Below are 16945 nucleotides of genomic sequence, written 5' to 3'. Positions count from 1 at the left end.
AATTGTTCACAGCTGAGGCATGTAGAACTATGATTATATTTCTTTTCCTACACACCTTTTATTTTTCCTGCAAAGTTATTAATTGTCTCATACTTTTTCCTTATTTTCTATGATCCTATAACCAATTCCTTTCAATTGATTTTCCAAGACTTTAAGCAACTCTCAATATGGTGAAACAACTCAAAGAACCTATCAATTTTTATGTTTTTCTCAGTGGCAAACTCTCTGGAGCCCTTGTCCTCCTGCTTCACTCTGCTTGCTCGCTAGGTGTGCTGCACAGGTGTCTTCCTAGGGATTTCATTCCATCAACCAGGGGATGTGCTTTACCTTCTTCCTGTTTTGGATCTCCATGCCTTCCTCTTTCTTATTTCCATATCATTTTAACAGAGAACAACTTCCTGGGTTTTTCTGAGAAGGTGCCTCTCTCTGTAAATGGCTTTATACACACTCACTTTTGAATGATAGTTTGGCTAGATACGTAAACCTAGATAGGAAATCCTTTCCCTCATAACTTATAAAATATTATTCTATTGTCACTTTTAACTGTTATCTCTATTAAACTCATTATTTCTAAATAAAATACATATGCTGCTTTTTGTTCAGATTTTATTTAGAAGCTAAAACAAAAAACAGCCTACTCCTGGTGTCTTGGTGGGTACCCAGTGGGAAGGTCCTCAGGAGTATCTGGAAAAAGGACTGTACACCCAAATTCCAGTCACATGACAAGAATGCTACCCATAAGAGTTTTCTGTTATGGAATTTCTTTGGAAAAATATTAGGCAAACTGGCAACAGTTTATCAGGGGTGACTGCCTTGTATCTCTAAACTACATTGATTAGATATGTCAATGTTTCACAATGTGGATATCAATGCCTTCTCTCCCTATCGTAGGTGACAAGGCAAACCAATAAACTTACCAAAAGGATAGCCAGCACTGGGAAGATGCAGCTAGAGAGGACTGTGGAACCTGGAGGCTAGTTTGTTTGCAGAATTAGGCAAGGAACGTGGACAATACCTACTAATTCATACCTCTGCTTGCTCTAGAGATCTGGAAACTCTGTGTCTTTCACAGTAGGAATTCTGAGCTTGCTACAAGGCCCCAAGGAGCTGGAAGCTTACTCTAGGGGTAAATTTAAATAGCCCAGTGTCCCAAATGATTTTGAAGTCTCCAGGCTGTGGCAAGAGCAAAGGGGACTCAATGTTTGGGGCAATGAGAAGATCACCCAAAGTAATAAACTGCTAACCTATCTTAGACTCTTACTCTCTGCTAAATGCCTTTATCAATCATCTATATCTATGTAACAAACCTCACCCAAATTTGGTGGCTTAAAACAATAATTGTTTCTCTTGTTTGCAATTCTGCAGGTCAACAATTTGGGCTGTGCTCAGCTGAGCACTTCTTTTGCTGGTTTCACCGGTGGTCACTCATGTGATTGCAGTCATCTGGCAGCTTGACTGGGACTGGATGATCCAAGATGGTCCCACTCACATGTCTGGGGTTTCAGCTGGAATGGCTGGAATAGCTGGGATGGCTGAGACTCTCTCTCCATGTGATCTGCCATCTTCTAGGAGGCTAGATGGGATTTCTTCACATGGTGGTCTCAGGGTCTCCAGAGGGAAAAGGCAGAAGTTGCAAGGCTGCTTGAGGCCTAATCTTGGAACTCCCACAACACCACTTCTACAACACCATTTCTACAGCATTCTGTTGTTCAAAGCAAATCACAAGGTCAGCTCACACACAAGGGAGAAGGAAATAGACTCCACCTCTTGATGGAAGCTACTGCAAAATCAGATTGCAAAATGAAATGTATATAGAGATGGGAAGAATTTGTGACCATTAATTAATGAATGATTTATTTCTCATTTAACACTACAAACAACACTGTGAATAGCGTCTATTGATATGTCCACTGTACATGATGGTAAGTAAATTATCCACTATCACTTCTTTAGCAACTGTTAATCTAAGTTGTCTGTGAGCCTTGTTTTGAACCCACATTTATATGGTGGGCGGCTCAGAGTGGGGCCAAGGAGAATGTAAATACTCCAAAATGGAGCAGCAGCTGGAAAAGAACCGGGAGTGTTGGACATTTGCACATGGGCAATTATAAATCTTCAGTAAGCCAGAGAGCTCTACGTCTATGTCTGCAGCATGCCTCTAATAATGTTTAAGATCCAGAGGGTTAAGATTACAGGTTTCCCAGCTCAACTGGGAGGCTGTAAATACAGGATCACTTCATTTTTTGAAACTGAATACCAGTGTCTCTGTCATAACTACAGGCATCATGGACTTATTAAGAGTGATAAAAATCCCAGAGAAAGCCCAGAGGAGTGAAAAAACTGAGGTAAGGAAAGCAGGTTCAAGGACAGAAAAATTTCCACCAAAATACGTACAAACCAAGATTGTACACATTTCACGGAGCTGACAAATCAGACATTGAATTATTGTTCACTAGTTTTTATATACACCTCAACTCTGGGCTTGAGACTCTGACGGTCTGTTTCTTACTCAATTGAACATTGTGAACAGTTGTCTTGGCAACTGTCAAACTCTAGTTGCCCGAGCCTTGAGCAGACTTTCAAGGCAAATCCCTAGCAAGCTCTGAGTAAGGTGTAAATTACAAGCGTTCGTCCCCCTTCAACTCCCTTTGAATTTGTATGGGCCGAAGAGTAGTAAAAGCTGCTCCAGGTGAGGCTCGAACTCACAACCTCGGCATTGCTCACGAACGTACTGCCTTATAAGTACCGCGCGCTAACCGATTGCGCCACTGGAGCTACGTTGGGTGTGCTTTTGGGGAGGTGTAAGTGAAGATGTCTTAACATATTTTTCTTAAAGTTATTAAACAATATGAACAAAATGACACCTTCTGATATGGGACTTCTACAAAGGGGATTAAAAGCACCGAGGGTTCCCCAGTAGTAGCCATTTTGGAACGGTTTCCCCAGCACAGAGATGCTAAGGGGCTGAGGGTCGCGGTCACCTGTATCTTAATTTTCCACTCAGATTCCCACGGCTTCTCTAAATTCAGACTGTTATTTGAAAGCATTTGAATGAAAGGAAATCGCATTGATTCACAAAGGCAGGAAGCTAAGATGACTGCATGCAAAACGGTCGTGTCACTCACTCTGGTCATATCACTACAGCTCAGCCGGTTTCCACTTGGGAGCCTGTATTCCGTGTGTAAGAACCGGTGCATTTTTATGGCTTCCGCATTCCCGCGGATTTTCCGTCTCAGCCGTTCTAATTTCCCGCTCTTCCTCTCTCTCCACTCTGTGCGCTCCACTAACTTTAAAATTCTACTTCAAAGGCCGCCTCTCCCACCTCCACCCAATCACGCGCTGTCTTTAATATAAGAATGTTAAAGTACTTTGCTACCCTGAGACATTCAGAGAACTAATATTTCCTTTAGAAAAATTTCACTGTTTTACATGTATAGATGCCACACATGCTAAGGAAATACAGAAAAACAATAAGATAATTACTTGAAAATTTTCTAAAGTCTCTTACGCGGAGAAAGCCGTTGTTTACATTTGTTGTATTTTGTTTCAGGCTCTTTTCTATGAACGTTTTCATTGGAGTTTTTCTGGAGGGGGCACGGCTGTAACCATACACACATACCCACACTCTCACATACACACATATATACTATATAATATATGTACAATTTTATATTCTGTTTTATTCTTATTTAACACTATTACATAAACCATTTTCCCTGATAATTGTACTAAAGGAAACATATAGCCCTCAAAGTAGGGATGGAACTGTTTAAGAACTGTACATATAATGACTCATTATTCTATATTTTTAAGAGTCAATATTCAATCATCCACTGATATACTACCATTTAATTAATGCTGCTGGACATCTTTGACCTGTCTTTTGATAAAGAGGACATTTGGTACTGTGGTGCATTCTAGAGTTCAAGGACGAATGCTCCAGAAGACATGCTGTCTTTCTGATTCTGTCTTCTCTTCATAGGAATATCCCAGCCTAAGCTAAAGATCTAGTTCAGGACTTGGTCCTGGGAAAGAGCCAGATATCTGACCAACCCACTGGGCCCCTCTTCTCTCTGATCCCCAAACCATAAACATTGCCTCCTGGATAGGACTGTGACCAACCGAGCTGAGAAGACTAAACAAAGTTCTCGGAGGGTCAGTGCCCTTAACAGAACTATATTTGAGCGAAAGTAGATGTTCTCGGAGCCAGGTTTGGGGATGGGGTGGTGGTGTCAGCATGTATAGAATATATAATGAGACAAGGATAAGACTTTATTATGGTGTTCAGATGATTTTATTTAAACTAATGATTCCCAAAAAGGTTACACTTAATCTTATTTCTCACTTGTTGCTTTAAAAAATCGAAGAACATAAATTAATCTTTCCAGAAAAGATACCACATCTGGTACAGCAATTTGAATTGGAGCTATTACTTGTTTTACTTTGTGGTAGTCCACTGTCGCTTTTCTGGGCCTTTCCTTGATTTTTTGCAGGGAACAAACTGGTGAATTAAATGGAGATAGATATTATAGGGATCCCAATTGTGCATCCTTTTGATCCTTAAAGGCAATAATCTCTGTCATTCTCCCTAGGAGTATGGTTTTCATTCTCTTAAATGGTTTCATTTACTGTCTTGCATGGGAATTGGGTAAGTTAGTTTCAGGGGCTCCCTCTTGGCCTTTTCTACTGTGATAGCTCTTATACTGGTTGTGCCAATGTCATTTTATATGTTTTTGGACAAGAGAAATTTCCATCAGATGGATCCACGGCCTTAGTGGATGCAATGTGAACCAGACCTGGGCCAGAACTCCATTTGTTACCTGGTCTTCATTACCTCCACTATAATGCTGGCCATGACGTCACTTTGGGTCCTTCAGTATCAATGTTGATTTGGATCTTATTTCCAACAGTCCTTGAAATCTAAGAGTATTTCCCTTTCTTGAGTTTATGGTTACTGAGTAAATGGCCCTAAGTTCCTTTAAGAAAGGAATGGGGAAAATATATTCTATATATTTGCAGTGATGTTGCAGGGTCTTAATTTCTCAAGACTTGGCTTCTCTTTTAGTCATTGATTCTGGGTCTGAAAACTGGCTCATGGTCAGAAACTGAGCAAAGTACTGTGATTTGATTTTTAGTGGGGCAGCTGCCCTCAGTCTCCTGATTATCTGTCCTTAATTTCTTCTGATTGTAGATAGTGATACCCTTGTTGGCTGCTCGTCTATCTTGCTTCTAGGTATGCTGTGCTCTATTAAGCATCTCTAACACTCTACAAAGTTGACTACCATTCTGAAATTGTCTCTTATTACAGTAGTTTTGCTCACCCACCCTCCAAACACATGTGCATACACACATGGATTCTTTTTTAAAAAATTTCTTTTTTAAAGATTGGCACCTAAGCTAACATCTGTTGCCAATCTTCTTTTTTCCTTCTTCTTCTCCCCAAAGCCCCCCAGTACATAGCCGTATATTCTGGTTGTAGGTCCTTCTGACTCTGCTATGTGGGACACCGCCTCAGCATGGCCTGATAAGCAGTGCCATGTCCCCACCCAGGATCAGAACCAGCAAAACCCTGGGGTGCCAAAGAAAAACACACCAACTTAAACACTCGACCACGGGTCCAACCCCCATATATGCATTCTGGTGGTTGAGTGCTGCCATCTCTGGCCTGAATTATTTCAAGATCCGATAATCCCCATTGTTGTCAGTGAGGCTACTTCTCTTATCATCAGCTCAGGCCTATTGAGGACACTCATCACAGAACTTCTCAGTCATGCCCCTCTCCCTAGCATGTTCCTTTTTATTTTTTCAAACAGAATGTCATTTGGCCCTCCTGTGCCACATGGTCATCTAGTGGGCTTCCCAAGTTTACCTGGTAAATCCACTCTTCATGATCACTTTTCTGAGTTTTGATCCCTTCTTTCTGCCATCTGTCACAATAGTCCTGGCATTTCTACTACATTTAGTGAGAGCCATTTCTTTTTCCCAGCAGGAGAATCCTAACAAGGTGTTGGTTCTTGCCAGTGTGTAAAAATTCTATAGTTTGGGAGAATGCTCCAGTATCAATGAACTCTCCTTTAGCTAACTTTGTGTTCCACTCTCCTTGATCCAGAATCCTTAGAATCTAGTTCTATATGGGGCAGATGCTGAGAAGGTGGTAGAGGCACATGACGTTTGGCAGAGCAGAGACCTCTGCATTGGATTCAAGCAGGAAGGTCATGATAATCCCTAATAAGGAGGACTAGGTTGCTTCTAAAAGGCTCAGGGGGTCTTGGGAAATCTGGGGATTCAGATATTTGAATGCATCCAACCAGATGTCTCCATCCAATGTCTCAAGGTTATGTTCTTTTCATTCAAGGCCATGACAGAGGCATACAAGATAATCTAGTTTGACAATTTAACCTTCTTTGGGGTCCTATTATTCCTATGATTAAGTTTTTGACTGGAAGCTTAGCTTTTTGTGCCCTTGAGTTGTAGGATATGAAAGGTTCTTTATATCCTCCTATGGAGGGACTCTGGCTTTCACAGTTAGCCTTTATTTGATGAGATATCATCCTCAGCTTTTAATCATCTCTCTCCAAAGCATCCATTTCTTCTAGTAACAACCATCCAGTTCTGTTGTCTTATAACTCCCATCTCTCCCATATTTCTCAAGCACCTGATACGTTACATCTGCCTGTGCATATCCTTCCACCAGTATCCCGTCTCAGTTCAGGTGTGGTGAAAGTCTTAAAAATTGCACTGCTACTTCGTGTCAGTGGCTGTTTGTGCTCTACCCATCCCTCATTGCCAACCAGATGGTAGACAATTTTGCATCAAAAATTTCATCTTAGCATCTTCTTTCTCAGATCACATTTGGTACCAACTATTTCAGGTTGGGTTCCCTGGAAAAACTCCAAGATGGAGATTTGCATTCAGAAACCTTACTAGGGCATTACCTCAGAATCGGCACCTGAGGGGCAAAGAAGAGAAGCATAATTTGGCAGAGGGAAAAATTGGGCTGCAGTACCAGGAAGAAAAGGCATCAGCTTACCCCTTGGGGGTCTCTACAGCTGGGTTGAGCGCTTCAAAGTTATCCTAAGTTGAGATATCAGAGCTTGGCCTTTATACCCCTCACTGGCTGTTAATTGGATACAGGCTGCCCCTGGAAAGGAGATATGACCTTGGCCTGAGGCAATTCCTGAGGAGGGATGACAATCGAGAGCCATCAGGTGACAACCTTCCAAGATTCTGGAAGGAAAGAGATTCTAAGAGGTTCAGGTAATTTGGGCAATACACCTTCTGTGATAGTCCACAGTGAGGAAGAGGAGAGAGATAAGACGAGTTTGTGCACAGGATAGGATTTAAAAACCACCACAGTGATCCCAGATGCTGCAGAAAACATTTTATTGGAGATGGTGGCAGGGCTGGTTCTGATGCTGTGGAATCTAGGGTTAAAAGGGGAAAGTCCATCCTTCAAAGGGTGCCCTGCCCAGGTGTCATAACCTGAATACACTAAAGATCAGACAATAAGGAAAGTTTTTGTAGGGTCCAAATTAGAGAGAGGCTCTAGGTCCCACTATCGTGGAGATGTCCTTCCCTTCATGTGAGGGAATTTCCTGCTCCCACTCTACCTTAGGGCTCCTACAGGAGAATGACAGATGAGCGGGGGCAGGAGGGGGTGCAGGGCAGAGGTGTCATGGTTGAAGACTGATCTGAAAAGAGTTGGAAACTGACAGTACATGCTTATCTCAGGGGAGGAAAAATCTTATGGAGTGGAAACTAAATTGTATGGCCGTAACCCCATTGCTGTTTCTTTATCCTTAGGGTAGAGAGAGACGGGAGAGTCAAAATGTCTAGGAACATTCTTCTTCGGGATATTGTGGCACACTGAACCATCCTCATAGAAAGATGATTTTCCTTTGATGGATATGAATTCCTAATTTTAAACAGAGGTCTGAGGATTTAGGTTTCCATTCTTTTGTTCTTCACTCACATACTCTTGCAAGAAGAGATAGTAGTAGACTCATGAGTATAAATCTACTCGGTAGAGAGTGGGAACTCTAACAGTATAGAGGTGATTTGGTCAAGTGGAGGCCATTGAGGAAGAAAGTGTAGTAAGAAGATGGACTTTTCTTTGAACAGGTCTTCATTGAGAAGCAGGGTGGCTCCTGGCCCCAAATCAGCCTCCCTTTTTAATTTTGAACTGCTTCAGGTACGCCAGGATATCTGACTTGACTGTACTGACCGGAGTCTTATGGAACCAGCGCATGACAGGGACTCCATCAGGCCCCACCAGGAACTTTTCAAAATTCCAGCGGATGTCATGGACCTTTATAGGTTCCCAGGATATATGTTTTAATGAGCCCAAAACATCAGAGGGGTGAGGACAGGAGTGCTGAAGCAGAGAGAGGGAAAAGAGAAACAACAACATCATTTCTGTTCCTGGATGATCAAGGCTATTTTCACCCACAGGTAATCCACTCCATCCCATACCTAGATATTTAAATTTCCTGTGATTCTTAGAAATTCTCTGAATCATCACCATGCCAACTACTAAGAATGTTATAGATATTACAGCAAAGGTCTGTTCCCTCTTTCTGTTTTGTTCTGTGACCCCATCACAAAATCATGCTGCTATGGGTAAGAAATGTCACCTCTCTTGCTTTTAGCTTCCTTTTCTGTAAAGCAAATTGCGTGGATTAGAATGTGGCTTCCCAGGTCATGGGTTCTGTGAACCAGTAGCATTTCAAATATATCTTTTGGAACCAACATAGAGTTACCAGAATTTCGTTTTGTCAAACAAGAAAAATTTTTTTAAAACATCATCACTTCACCATTTAATTTAAAAAATATTATTGTGAGAATAAATAACATATAGGTCATAATCCTAGAATAAAGGGTAGCCCTGTAAATTAGCCGAGTTTATGAAACCCTCCTTACACTGTCCTATTTTCTTCAATTTACTGAGGATATATGACAATCTCAAAGTGGGCCAGCCTTGGTCCACAAGCTAGCACTTAGGAACAATGAACTCTGGTGATCTTCAGGGACCCTTTCAGCTCTGACATTTTCTGTGTTTAGAAGCTGATGTTTCATAAGAGGCACTTACTATATTGTATTACACCTGTTCGTTTCTGTCTCCCTCTCTACTATGAACTCATCAAGGGATAAGGACTGTGTCTTATTCATCTTTATACCCTTATTATCTAACACACTCCCATGTAGATAGCAAGCACTCAATAAATGTACCTTGAGTGAATGAATGTCAATGACAAAAGAGAGTGGTCCCAGTAAAAGCTGCCATTCTACACAACTCCACCACACTAAACGAGAGCCTCATAGATACTAGCAGATTAAACTCCAGACCCTATGCTGATCTGGAAGTCTCTTCCAAAGAGTCCAGTCTCACCCCCAGGCATGAGTCCTTGGGTCCATTTCTACTGCACCAACTCTATGCTAGGAATAGTAGAGAAGAAGAGGCTTGTCAGTAATTCACTTACCTTCAAGAAGGTGAAGACTTTCTGTTCTTTTTCACCATTCACATCTCCTTTCTCAAAAAGCTGGAAATTAGGTACATATCCTCCCCCCGGACGGACATACCTGCAATGAATCATAATGTTCCTGGGAAGCTCCAGAATATAAGAGAGAAATTTATGATGGGACACCAATAGCAGACAGGGTTGGGAAGGGAAAATAAGGCTTTTCTTTTTTTCTTTTTACTTTGAGCTCCCTGATTCACTTTATTTTTCTCTATTCCACAAGCTGCCCCTGTCCCCTACATTGTTTCTGTACCAGCTATTTCTGTGCTCCTGCTCTCCCATGGTTCATCCAGGTCTCACTACCAAGGGAGGAGGAGAGAGTCTCTGGACACTGCCAGACTCATATCAGGGTAGGCCAAAGTGAAAATCAGGGTACAGATGCCTCTGATCCTATTAATCCACCACCCATCCAGAACCTCCCCTACCTGGAAGGGCCTCTGGAGACTGAGGAAAGGTAGACAGGGGCTTCCTATAAGGTTTCAAGCAGGCACTTACTTCAGCCCCGGAAGGATCTCTGAGTTCTCTCCTGGTTCTTGCTTTCCAAATTGGTTGCAGGGGAAGCCCAGCACTACTAAGTCGAAGGGCTTCAGCTCCTCCTGAAGTGTGTTCAGTTCTATGGGTAGAGAAGGGACAATATGGTGGCCTGGCTAGAGACCCTGGAGGTCTCCATTTTACAGAGGTGAATACAGGCCCAGAGAAGGAAAAATCTCTAGGACAGAAAGACTATTAGCAGCAAGGCTGACGTTAGATACTGGAGCTCCAGACACCCATTCAAAAGTCTTTTATTATCATGCAGTATTTCTCAAATTTGCAGCACATTGGAATCAGCTGGGGGCCGGGAGAATTTTCTGATTCCATTCCTCTGAGATAGGGCCCAGTCGTCTTTATTATTCAAAAGCTCACCAGGTCACTGTTGGTGGGATTGTAGATTGGTGTGACTGCTATGGAAAATAATATGGAGATACCTCGAAAAATTAAAAATAGAGCTATCATAGATCCAACAATCCCACTTCTGTGTATATATGCAAAAGAATAGAAAGCAGGGTCTCAAAGAGACACTTACACACCCATGTTCATAGTAACACTATTCATAATAGTCAAGAGGGGGAAGCAACTCAAATGTCCATCAATGGATGAACGGATAAACAAAATGTGACATATACACACAACAGAATATTGTTCAGCTTTAAAAAGGAAGGGAATTCTGTCACATGCTACAACGTGGATGAACGTTGAAGACACTATGCTAAGTGAAATAAACCAGACATAAAAAGACAAATACTATATGATTCTATTTATATGAGGTATATAAAATAGTCAAATTTACAGGAACAAGAAGTAGAATGGTGATTACCAGGGGCTTGGGCAAAGGGGAAAAAGCAAGGTGTTTAATAGGTATAGAGTTTCACTTTTGCAAGATGAAAAAGTTCTGGAGATTTGTTTAAGAACAATGTGAATGTATTTAACGCTACTGAACATCGCACTTACAAATATTAAAATGGTAAATTTTAGGTTATGTCTTCTTTTACCGCAATTTAAAAAAAAGTTTACCATGTGATTTTTAAACAAAGCTGATGTTAGCTTTGAATATCACTGCTCATCAGTTTGCCTTTCCTGGTTGGTTAACTGAATCTTTCTTTTTTAAAAGGAAGGACAGGATGTGAACCATGAGAATGGGCTTATCTCTTCTGTACAGGCTGGTTAGCCTGGGTGGAGTGGAAGGAAAGCTGACAGGGACAAAGAGAACCAGAGAAATTCCAAGTAGAGCTTTCTGGTGTTCTTAACAATCCTTAGGATGTTAAAGATGCATTCTACCTAAAAATTCTCCTTGATATGACAAAACACAAGCTTCCAACTGCATTCTTTCACCATTTTCTACAAGTTTTCTAATTTGTCTGCTTAGACTTTTATAATCATCTGTGTTAACCCTTTCTGGGTTAAATGCCCTCAGTCCCCTGACAAACACTGGCCAGTGCCATTCAGATTCTGCTTCAGCCAACTGGTCAACTGGTATCTCCTCTTAGTCCCTTTTCTCTTTTTTATTCTTTCTTGCTTTTTTTTTACAAAATAAAGATTGCTTTCCTGTTTCCGCGTGGTTCCTCAGTACCTCTCCCCACATCCTTCCTTATTGTCTTCAGTCACAGGTGATTTCAAGAGTAATCACTTACTCTTGGAAAGAAACAACAAATTAGGAAACTCATCTTCCAGTCTTTGAGCAACTATGCCTCAGTTTCCTCATCTGTCATGTACAGAGTGGGAACTCAATAAATTGATTTTTAAAGTCCCTATAAATTGGTAAAATGAATTATGGTCCAATAGAATATTATTCAATCTTAAAAAAAGGGTGAGGAAATGGTCTGAACTCTAAAGCACTTTATTTATTTAAAAGAGCAAAGCGGCAAATAGTATTTAAGGTATGTTATCAACAAAGGGAAAAGCAGAAAAAGGAATCTATCCATATACTTTGTAAATATGATAATATTGGTCATTTGAAGGGAAGGGAAGGAAGTGGAAAGATTTTTCACTCTAAACTTTTTTATCCCTTTAATTGGTGAGCCTTGTGAATATTACCTACTCAAAACATAACATAACCAAAAATAAAAACATGAAGTTCTTATTCGTTCAAATGTAAGAAGTGCATCTGTTTCTGGTAAAATTCATCCTGTTCATTATTCGTTGGCTTTTAAACCACATGGCCTAAGATATGAGAAAGACAAAATTATTCCCTGAAAAAGTACAGAGAGAGAGAAAACTACACCTAAAGAAGGCACTGAGGATGGAGGAGTTTTTCCCTCCCTTATTGCCTCCCCTGCCAGCCTCACTCTAGTCAAAAGCAGCTCCAGGTGCCAGCCTGGTGGCTTAGTGGTTAAGTTTTCACACTCTGATTCAGTGGCCTGAGGTTTGCTGGTTCAGATCCTGGGTGCAGACCTACACCACTCATCAAGCTATGCTGTGGCAGCATCCCACATACAAAATAGAGGAAGATTGGCATAGATGTTAGTTTAGAGCCAATCTTCCTCACCAAAAAAAAAATAATAATAATAAGCAGCTCCAGGTATAAAACTGCTTCCCCCCTTTTTCCTGCCTTTATAAGTTACCTGTAAAACCTGGAAAAAGTCTCAAAAATATTGATCCTCTCTCCTGTATTTACCAAGGAGATTTGAATTTTCAGAGAGGCTCCCAGTTCTCAGATATATATTGATTCTCCTGGAAATCTCAGGAGCAAAGCAGAGGCAGCACATAGGGAGGGGTTAGCAAACTTTCTCTGTAAAAGTCCAGATAGTAAATATTTCAGACTTTAGGACCCAGATGTTCTCTGTCACCACTATTCATACGACTACTCAACTCTGACTTGTAGCGTACAATCAGCCACAGACAGTATGTAAACAAATGGGGATGGCTGTGTTCCAATAAAACTTCATCTACAAAAACAGACCGGCCAGATTTAGTCTATTTGCCATAGTTTGTTGACTCCTGAAATGGAAGAATGAAGTCACCTGAGCATGAGTATTTATTCTGATACATAATTATAATTATAACAATTTAGAATACAATGAGCTGGAAAATGTAGTCCAAGGAGACCTGGCTATGAATTCTTACCAGGATATTGAGCAGTCAGACCACAATAAGTGGCCACATTGACAAAAAGGACAGGCTTGTCCGCATACTGATTGAACTGAATGTGTTCCTTTCCATTAAGAGTGACGGCGCTATATTCATAGATGGTGTCTTTCACATCTTTGTAGCAATCTGTCTGGAAGATTAAAAAAATGATAATATTAATAACAACAATTACTAACATCTGTGTAATCTTTCAAAGAATAATATATGTATAAAGTAAGACCCAGAAAACAAACAAGAATTGTCTAAGGTGTCAATGACAAGACTGAAACTTAGGTCTTGTGCCTTAAAAGCCAATGGTGTTTTGAGCAACAAGCAGTCAAGTCTCTTTCTATTATCCTGGAAGAGGCAGGATATCAGGAAATACTTGGATAAATGAAAAGAGCAGAGATTCATGAGCTGGGATGGGAGGACCTGGAAGTAAGTGGAGAAAAGCACACTGTCTTTCAGGCTTCTGTGAAAATGAGCCTATTCCTTGCCTCTGGATTGAAGGTATCTTGCCTAGACTCTCTCAGTGAAGGGAAGGTTTTAAATTGCATAAGTATTTGAAGATGACCAAGTTACTTCTTTAACCTTCACTAGGTCTTCTGACTTCTTATTCCATTCATCAGCATGGTGGAATGGAAAGAACTCTGGCCTGGGAATCGGAAGCCAGCTCTATTGTCAAATTCCTTTGTGAACCTGGGCAATTCTCATCCTTGACCCTTAGTTTCCCCATGGGCAAAATGAAGATATTTGTCTAGATTCCTATCAGATCCTCAAGGTGGCTTCCAGGTTTAACATTCTAGAATCTAATATAATCCCCATCTTGAATAGTTTTCCCTCTCGTGTCACTCTTACTCATATGAATCTTACAAGCCAATACTGTGAAACTCTAACTTTTTGTTCCTCCCAGGAAAGGAGATGGAGAGCTCAATAGTCCATCCACAAGTAGGTGACTAAAATCTGTCTGGTGGCATCCAACTTATCACATACCTAGCTCCTCACCCCCTTGTTCTCTAGGTATCTAATACTTGCCTTCATCATCAACTTCATCTATCCTATTCCTTCTCAAATCTCCTGAACATATTTGAACAGAGCTGTACATAACAGAAATAATTTCCACGCAACAGAAATAACTTCCCCATGAAATTCTTGTTGTCTTTAGGTTAAATTCCTCTATCAGGCAGATCTCATCTTATTCCTCCTCTGTCTCTATCCACGGCAGGGTAAATGCAGTACCCAAAGTGTACTGACTCCACAGTGCTTACCAGCATATCCTTATCCATTTCCCTATATTGAAGAAGCTGCTACAAATTGTTCATAGAATACTGGGAATATAAAATAGGAAGTATGAAAAGGAAGCTACCAAACCACATTGTGAGAAAAAGACAGAAAGGAATTGACCAGAAAAGAGAAAAGGACTTTACTTGATAAGGAAGGTCCACACTCAAACTAGACCACCTGGAAACGCAATGGACCAGAAAGGGTTTTAGCCAAACACCATCTGCTTCCACTTAAAGGAGGGATGCGACACAAAATCAAACCAAACTTTTTCCAACCTTACAAGCCCACTGCTTCTATCACTAGCACACCAGGTTGTAGCTACTCAGTCTCTACTCTTGGGGAAAAAGGCATTTTCTCTATGCAGGCTTTTGCACTTTTTCCTAAATACATATATACATTCATGCACCAGCAAAACTGAGACATATAAAAGAGAATATTACATGAAAGCACCCATTTCCCCTTCTATGATGCCTGGTTCCAAGCTAAACATTTTAAAGAATTTGGCTTTCATCTTTGCTGCTGCAATGAAAATCACTGAAAATCATGTTGGGCACTTAGGGTACAGGAAGTGTGGACTTAGAGAGACTCTGGACTTAAAGGATCCTTTTAGTTCAGCTTACTCCTGACATTCATTGCTGTTCGAAATTTATTCAAGTCTGCATCATATCAAATACCTCCAGATCCAGCTTTTATTAAACAAAAGCTACGGCTCAAGATCTCCAAACCCAGTTAGGCAACACTGGGTAATATAAAAACCATATTAATTCTCAAAAATAGAGAGTCATCCAGGAGGTTCTCTAGTCAATTTCAGAGAGGGAGGAAGATCTTACTAGAGCTGCCTTTTATAGAACACATTATATGTGTAATACTTATTGCTCACTCACTCCTAAGGTAGGTGAATGCTAACCACAAATTTATAATGAGAGAGTAGAGGCTAACAGAGGTGAAGTGACCTGTCCCAGGCCAAAAGTGGTAACCTCCTATGTGAATGAGAGTTACCCCTAACTTCATGATTCTGTTTTGCCTCCGAGTCTTCTAGTTCATTGCTATCCTTCCCTGAACTCTCCGTCCCATTGCCATACACATGTGTTTTATCCATAAAGCAACTGAACCATGAATTAGGAATAAAACTGAGGCCAGAATCCAAGACTCCTGATTCCAAATCCAGTTGTTTTAGGCCTCTGTTTATCTTTTCTATGTGTTTTATATTTCTCCAATAACTCTCTGACTTTACCCATCCCTAAAATTTCCATATTGTTTCTTTCCTCCTCTTCATGGGTTTCCCACGGAGCCGCATCTGATAGGAGTCAGCTTGGCCTCTCCTTCAAACCCTGGTCCCCACCCACTCTGATGCCCAGCCCTGTCCTATGCCTCAGACTCTGCTCTGATGCAGATACTGATGTGGCTGGAGAGGTATCCAGGCAACCTCTACCTGGAGAAGAAGGGGAGAAAGGACCACAGTAAGGAGACTCTTTTTCCCCTACATATATTCAACTCAAGGAACGCCCATGTATAGGAGTGAACAAGATTCAAGGAGAAGAAAAGAAAACTTTAGGGGAAACCACAAAAGGGAAGAAAGCAGAGGCTGAGTCTTACAAGAAGGACTGGAGGGAGAGATCTTGGAACAGAATAGAAGAGTCACTCTACCTTTGAGCCCTGCCTTGTCCTCTTTGGAAGTCACTCACCTTCATCTTCTCTGCATTGTTTTCTGTCTGCACAAAGCCTGCTAGGAGAAGGAGGAAAAGATAGGAGGCCCTTAACTGTGCAGTCATGACTAGTGTTTGTAGATCGCTAATCTGAGGTCTTCGCGTACCTGAGCAGCCTTTTGATACCGTGGCAGGAACTAGCCCAAGACTGCACAGGCCAATAGCAAAGTGGCAAGGATCTCTGAGGCATGAGTAGGGCATAAGGAGGTAGAATTCAAACCACATCCTCACCTACACACACCCCCATGAGCACTCAGCGCTCACCAGTGCGATGAGGATCTGGGACTCATAAATTCTGGCAGAATTATGAAAAGGTGATGGCAAGCCCTCCATGGTCTTGAAGACTATTGTCTGTTTTTACTGAGTGGATAGGAGTGTCTAGATGCAGACGCAGCCTCTCAGACATTGCAGTAAAGTCACTGCAAAAGAGCTAACATATACATTCCAAATACTATCCTAATATTATCTGAGCTTAAAACCACAAAGGATGGACCACCTAGGATCTCTCTAAGAGAGTTGGAAGGAAGCTGGCCCTGAAGAGGAAATACATTCACAATATATGTGAAGGAAGCACATTAATATGTTCATCATGCTTATAAGTGCTTTCAAGTACTTATGAATCAATAAGAAAAAACAACCACCCCAACAGAAAAACGGACACCAGACGGTAAACCAGATGGCATCTGTGGTAGGATACAATGTTCTCCCTCACCAATAATCAAAGAGGTATAAATAGGAAAAGATGCATTCTGCACTTATCAGATTGGCCAAAGTTAAAAGGAACAGTTGTACCCAGCTTGGGTGTCAGTCTGGTATAGGAGGCTCTTAACACTC

General features: G+C 41.2%; 1 protein-coding gene and 1 non-coding gene across 2 annotated transcripts; both read right to left on the bottom strand.

Annotated features, from left to right (window-relative positions):
* Nucleotides 1-2681: 2681 nt before the first annotated feature.
* TRNAI-UAU (transfer RNA isoleucine (anticodon UAU)) lies at nucleotides 2682-2775 on the bottom strand. The gene is made up of 2 exons: nucleotides 2738-2775; nucleotides 2682-2717 (listed from the first exon to the last, which is right to left on the bottom strand). It is a non-coding gene; the product is annotated as a tRNA-Ile (tRNA).
* A 4591-nt stretch (nucleotides 2776-7366) lies between these two features.
* Nucleotides 7367-16289, bottom strand: GPX5 (glutathione peroxidase 5). The gene is made up of 5 exons (XM_008507522.2): nucleotides 16091-16289; nucleotides 13119-13272; nucleotides 10014-10131; nucleotides 9480-9579; nucleotides 7367-8374 (listed from the first exon to the last, which is right to left on the bottom strand). The coding sequence occupies exons 1-5, from the start codon at nucleotides 16175-16177 to the stop codon at nucleotides 8159-8161; spliced, it is 675 nt and encodes a 224-aa protein (XP_008505744.2). The 5' UTR covers nucleotides 16178-16289; the 3' UTR covers nucleotides 7367-8158.
* Nucleotides 16290-16945: the final 656 nt, after the last annotated feature.

This window comes from Equus przewalskii, chromosome 19 (genome assembly GCF_037783145.1).
Source record: "Equus przewalskii isolate Varuska chromosome 19, EquPr2, whole genome shotgun sequence".
Lineage (NCBI taxonomy): Eukaryota > Metazoa > Chordata > Mammalia > Perissodactyla > Equidae > Equus > Equus przewalskii.
The sequence above is the reverse complement of the archived record's forward strand: the minus strand, read 5'-3'. Positions and strand labels throughout refer to the sequence as shown.

What these genes read in the sequence shown, in the direction of transcription:
- GPX5 (XM_008507522.2), bottom strand. Translation starts at nt 16,177, where the DNA reads ATGACTGCACAGTTAAGGGCCTCCTATCTTTTCCTCCTTCTCCTAGCA. An exon ending in ACAATGCAGAGAAGATGAAG is followed by an intron (nt 13,273 to 16,090) that starts GTGAGTGACTTC and finishes TTAATCTTCCAG; the next exon opens with ACAGATTGCTACAAAGATGT. An exon ending in AAGTCTTCACCTTCTTGAAG is followed by an intron (nt 8,375 to 9,479) that starts GTAAGTGAATTA and finishes TCTCTGCTTCAG; the next exon opens with CACTCCTGTCCTCACCCCTC.